We start from the raw sequence: 6018 nt of genomic DNA on the forward strand, positions 1-6018 counted from the left end.
GCGATTTACCTCTATAATGGTTCTAGAGATTAAGTCTTATGGATTTAGGATTACTCTAGCGAAATTGACAAATTATGTTGTGCATCCGTGTGCACCATGCATGGTGCACACGGATGCAAAAACGGCGTTGTTTTACTTAAATAAAAAAAATCATTTTTGATTGCCATTAGTTACGTAAACATATGTTCATAATTTTATAATCTCACATTCTGGATTTATAGTTATGAAATTATGGATGTATAGTTATGCAATTCTGGATTTATAGTTATGAAGTTATGGATGTGTAATTATGTATGCAATTATGAATGTATAGTTATGAAGTTATAATTTCACATTCTGAATGAATAGTTATAAAGTTATGGATGTGTAGTTATGCAATTCTAAATGTGAGTTATGAAGTTATGGATGTGTAGCTATGCATGCAATTCTGAATGTATAGTTATGAAGTTATGGATGTGTAGTTATGCAATTTTGGATTTATAGTTATGGAGTTATGGATGTGAAGTTATGCAATTCTGAATGTATAATTATGAAGTTATGGATGTGTTGTTATGCAATTTTGGATTTATTGTTATGAAGTTATGGATCTGTAGTTATGCAATTCTGGATGTATAGTTATGAAATTATAGATGTGTAATTATGCAATTCTGGATTTATAATTATGAAGTTATGAATGTGTAGTTATGCAATTCTGGATGTATAGTTATGAAGTTATGGATTTGTAGTTATGCAATTTTGAATTTTTTTTTTTTAAGTCGGACGTCAAAACGACGTCGTTTTTGCAACAGTGTGCACCATGCACAGCATAACACTCCAGCGAAATTAGGATCACTTACGTTATTAAAAAAAAAGGGAGAAATGTCAAATAGGCCCATGTGCTATTGTCAAGTGCTCAATTCCCAGCTAATTAACCACACTTATCTACTAAATTTGTTCAATTAACCTTTTTTGTAGGTAATTGACTTTTTTTTTTGCAGGTTACCAATTCAATTATTAAAAAAATAATTTCAAAATAATTTAAAAATTATTATATATATAAAAAAAAATTACAGCCACCGGCTGTCCTCGCGGCTGCCATTTCAAAGATAGCCGTGGCTGTCCGGCGAGGACAGCCGGTGGCTGTATTCTTTTTTATTTTATTTTAATAATTAAATAGGTAACATGTTATTAACCTGTAAAAAAAGTCAATTGAACAAATTTAACTCGTAGATGGACCTATTTGACACTTAGTTTAGTTCGTGGTGGAAATTGAGCATTTCGCAGTAATAGATGGGCCTATATGACACTTGTGCCAAAAAAAAAAAAAAAAAAAAAAAGAAAGAAAGTTATCCAAACGTTAGTTAGTTAGTTAGTATTTTGATGTTTGTAAAATTGAGCTGCACAAGAAAAATAGTGACCAACTCCAACCCAACTGGTGTCCACATTACATTCCCCGCCAAACAACGTATCAAAGGTATTGCCTTTCCACCATCAATCTCGATCGATCCACTATCCCATACCCATTTTCCGTTTCACAAAGTACAATTGGGAAACACAGATCCAGTTTTTCTCGCAATCCCAAAATCGCTTCATCATCAATACACAAAAACAAAAACAAAAAGAATCAGGGGATTTGAGAAAAGACAGAAATTAAAAAATCGAAAATGGCAGATGATAGAGCAAAGGTGTTGAGAGCTGCATCGTCAAAGCCTACCTTAAACGTGCTACCTTATGGCACCCAGAAGCTAAGGGACCTTTACACCCTGGGGAAGAAGCTGGGTCAGGGGCAATTTGGGACGACATATCTGTGCACGGAGAAATCCACATTGGTTGAATACGCGTGCAAATCGATCCCGAAGAGGAAGCTTTTGTGCAAGGAGGATTACGAGGATGTGTGGAGGGAAATCCAGATAATGCATCATCTGTCGGAGAATCCGCACGTTGTTAGGATCAAAGGGACATATGAGGACGATGCGTTCGTGCATCTGGTGATGGAGGTTTGTAGAGGCGGAGAGCTGTTCGATAGGATTGTTTCTAAGGGGCATTTTAGCGAACGGAAAGCTGCGGAATTGATGAAGACCATTGCTGGGGTTGTGGAAGGTTGTCATTCTCTTGGGGTGATGCACAGGGATCTTAAGCCTGAGAATTTCTTGTTCGATACCGCTGATGAGGATGCCAAGCTCAAAGCCACCGATTTCGGCTTGTCTGTCTTCTACAAGCCCGGTTTGTTATTGCTTTCTTTCATTCATTCATTTTGCCTTTAAAAAATGTCTAATTTAATCCTTTCACTATCATTTCTTTAATCAATTTGGTCCTCCAATGCATGAGACAACATATTTTGAGGGATAATCAACACGAACTTAACTCAATGGTTCAGCGGACACTATTTGGGGAAGAGACAAGGATGGAACCTCAGCGGCCGCAGGGCAGATCTCTTATGCACACCGACATTTAGCCTGATGTGCTGAGTCATTGAGTCACATTTACATCCTCTTAAATGCTTTGTCAGGCCGAAGTGTGGGGCCCTTAAGGATTGGAGATTCAACCTTTTGGGAGAATAACTTATTTTGAGGGATATAATGTCCACATCACTATTGAACCATTCGACTATCATTTATTTAACTAATTTGATCCTCATATATTGACAATATGAGGACCAAATTGGTTAAACAAATGATAGTCAAAGGACTAAATTAGTCAAATCGATATAGGTAAGAGACCATTTTTATAATTTACTCGTAGGAAAAGTATGAGTAAATGACCATATTAACCTTATGTTCATCGGAGATTTGACGGGTTGGGTGCCAGAGGACCAAATTGGTTAAAGAAAATAAAGTCGAAGGACTTAATTAGACAGTTTTGAAAAGAAAGGACCAAATCTGTCAAATCGATATAGTCAAGGAACAATTTTAGTAATTTATTCTAATTTATTCCTATAACAATATGAAATGCAATAATTGTGAATCCAACACATAATACTCTTGAGTTATTATTATTACTTTTTTAACTTTTACACTACTGAAACAGCTCTTCTTGACTTGAATTTTTGGTTTTCAGGTCAATATCTTTCTGATGTTGTAGGCAGCCCATACTATGTTGCCCCTGAAGTGTTACACAAATTTTATGGACCTGAAATTGATGTATGGAGTGCTGGTGTTATCCTTTACATCTTATTATGTGGGGTTCCTCCTTTTTGGGCTGGTAACTAACTCTCTCTTTTCATAATTACCTACAAATTCTCTGCCTCTTTATCCTCCACTTCTCTAGCTAAGATCAAGGCTTGGTTGCCTTTTTGTTTTGCTCCTTTTAATTTTTCCAAATTTTCAATGTGCAGAATCAGACAATGGGATCTTTAAGCAGATTATGAAAGGAAAAATCGATTTTGAATCTGAACCTTGGCCTTCCATTTCGGATAGTGCAAAGGATTTGATAAAAAAGATGCTTCAAAGGGATCCCAGGCAGCGAATAAGTGCACATCAAGTCTTATGTAAGCCACATTTTGCATTGTACTAAAACTAGGAGGCCAAGACTTCTTTATGGATGGTTTTTTTTTTTTTTTTTTTTTTTTTTTTTTTTCCCTTTTACGTTTGATTGTCCGTACTTGTGAATTGAGGGATTGAATAATGTGGCGTTTGTATCGATCAGGTCATCCATGGATTGTCGACGACACAGTTGCACCAGATAGACCTTTGGGTTCAGCAGTTTTGGCACGCCTAAAGAATTTCTCTGCTATGAACAAACTCAAAAAGATGGCATTGCGTGTACGTTTTCCATTTTTCTTCCTGCTCAAGAACTTACCTAAAAGTTATTTTGCTTCTTGTATCAGTAGATACTAATCATGCTAGTTTTGGTCATGCCTAGATATGTATTCTCAATTATGGGAGGTCTGAAAAGAAGAAATCGTGATATCCTGTAAAGATTGTCTGTAGCATTGGAGCCACCACCATAGTCCCATTGGTTTATAAGGCCATGAGTTAGACTAGCTAATTGATTGGATTCAATCTTTAACTGGATTTGAATGGAAATCTCAGTTAGTCCTGAGAATTCCATGACAATCTTCAATCATGAAGTGTTGTTAAATTATTACAATTTATCCTCCAATTGATTTGTTATGCTTGAAATGGTGGCCATAGGTGATAGCAGAAAGACTATCAGAAGAAGAGATAGGAGGGCTAAGACAACTGTTCAAAATGATTGACGCAGATGGGAGTGGAACCATTACATTTGAGGAACTCAAGCAGAGCTTGAAAAGAGTAGGGTCTGAGCTAATGGAATCTGAAATTCAGGATCTGATGAATGCGGTACTAACTTGGAATTTAATTTTTTTTCCCTAAATTTGGATTGGATTACAAGTTACTCCATATCTATCTACTTCATTTATGTTGGGCGGAGGCCAGTAAAGGGCCAAGTTCAGTATCCTACTCTAGAAAATGTGTGGCTGTATAAGAAAATAAAATTGCGTCTTCGTTGCTAGTTATAGCTTTTGGCGTAGTGGTAAGCACTTGATCTAATGTGGTCTTGAAATGTGTGTGTCAGGCTGACATTGACAACAATGGCACTATTGACTATGGTGAGTTTCTTGCTGCCACTTTGCACTTGAACAAGATGGAAAGAGAAGAGAATTTGGTTGCGGCTTTCGCATACTTTGACAAGGATGGAAGTGGGTATATAACCATTGATGAGCTTCAACAGGCATGCGCAGACTTTGGTTTGGTTGACAGTTCTTTGGAGGAAACAATCAGAGAAATTGATACAGACCATGTAAGCATGCATCATCTCATCTTTAAGTGCCCATATATACTTCTTGCACTTACACTACTAACTTTTAATATTTTCCTTCATTTCTGATTTTGGTGCCCACTCTGGCTTTTGCCAAAATATTTTATGAATGCTCTTGAAAATGCATGAAATGATGAAACCATAGAAGACTTGTATACACCCTCACACCATAGACTTCTGAAAGTGTTTTATGAATGCAAGGAATTCTACCCACTATTAAATCACCACCATATGCAGGCGTTGGGCTTGGCCCTTTACCGGCCTCTGCCCAACAATCTCCCTAGCAACATGGTGCCCACAATCCCCTCCCAGCACCAGCCAGCCTTAAATGGCTCTTGCTGAGACTCGAACCCAGTTGTTAGGATCAAGCGATTACCACTATGCCAAAAGCTATACCTAGTAGCGAAGGCGCAATTTTATTTCCTTATACCGCCACACATTTTCCCGAGTCAGGGTGCTGGATTTGACCCTTTATTTATCACTACAACTAACACTGTGTGGCATGAGATTGATTATGATTGGTTTGAGATGAATGTGAAGTTGGATTTTGATTGTATAGGATGGGCGAATTGACTATGGGGAATTTGCAACAATGATGAGGAAGGGAAACATGGGAATTGGTGGAATAAGAGGCAATTTGACTTTCAATGTGGTTGATTCCTTAGCATGCAGCAGTGAGGACAATGAGAAAGATCAATAGAAGGGTTGCTTTAATTTAATTGATTAATGTTTGTTTGTTTGTATAGTTGATGAGGAGTTTGCTTTTTGCTCTCTCTCTCTCTCTCTCTCTCTCTTGTTTTTCATACTTAGCTACACTTGAAAATGATTATTTTTTGTTTTAACTTTTAGGACAATTCAATTTACCAAGTTGAGGCTTCAATGTAATATGAAGACTGATATTATTCTCTTATTATATAAATGAAATAAATAGCTAAAAAGTTGTATACTTTGTTTAATTTCTGCTTTCTTTCTTCATTTGAGATGAGAATTCATGTTCATTTATTTCTTTATTTGTCTATAAATATTAACACAAAGAACAGAGATAATATTTTACATGACAGGATAAACTTTTAAACTTTTAAGGAGTAGTTGCAAAAAGGAATCTTCTTCCTCTCAATAACGCTATCTCAGCACTGTCAGGATTTCACCTTATGAGTGTGCTACATTTGATGTAGGACTTTGATGTATATGATTTTGTTAGTAATAAAGTGTAATGGTTTTGATATGTCAAATTTGTATTTGTAGAACCCCCAATTTTAT

At 36.4% G+C, this 6018-nt stretch overlaps 1 protein-coding gene across 1 annotated transcript; it reads left to right on the forward strand.

The window, feature by feature from the left end:
- Positions 1 to 1510: 1510 nt before the first annotated feature.
- LOC109171317 (calcium-dependent protein kinase 11-like) lies at positions 1511 to 5655 on the forward strand. Its single transcript, XM_019320392.1, has 7 exons — positions 1511 to 2202; positions 3037 to 3180; positions 3314 to 3466; positions 3625 to 3740; positions 4113 to 4280; positions 4516 to 4740; positions 5318 to 5655. Exons 1-7 carry the CDS (start codon positions 1644 to 1646, stop codon positions 5456 to 5458), a joined length of 1506 nt encoding a protein of 501 aa, XP_019175937.1. The 5' UTR covers positions 1511 to 1643; the 3' UTR covers positions 5459 to 5655.
- The last annotated feature ends 363 nt before the right edge of the window (positions 5656 to 6018 follow it).

This window comes from Ipomoea nil, unplaced genomic scaffold (genome assembly GCF_001879475.1).
Source record: "Ipomoea nil cultivar Tokyo-kokei standard unplaced genomic scaffold, Asagao_1.1 scaffold3415, whole genome shotgun sequence".
Lineage (NCBI taxonomy): Eukaryota > Viridiplantae > Streptophyta > Magnoliopsida > Solanales > Convolvulaceae > Ipomoea > Ipomoea nil.

What these genes read in the sequence shown, in the direction of transcription:
- LOC109171317 (XM_019320392.1), top strand. Translation starts at nt 1,644, where the DNA reads ATGGCAGATGATAGAGCAAAGGTGTTGAGAGCTGCATCGTCAAAGCCT. An exon ending in GTCTGTCTTCTACAAGCCCG is followed by an intron (nt 2,203 to 3,036) that starts GTTTGTTATTGC and finishes TTTGGTTTTCAG; the next exon opens with GTCAATATCTTTCTGATGTT. An exon ending in TTCAGGATCTGATGAATGCG is followed by an intron (nt 4,281 to 4,515) that starts GTACTAACTTGG and finishes TGTGTGTGTCAG; the next exon opens with GCTGACATTGACAACAATGG.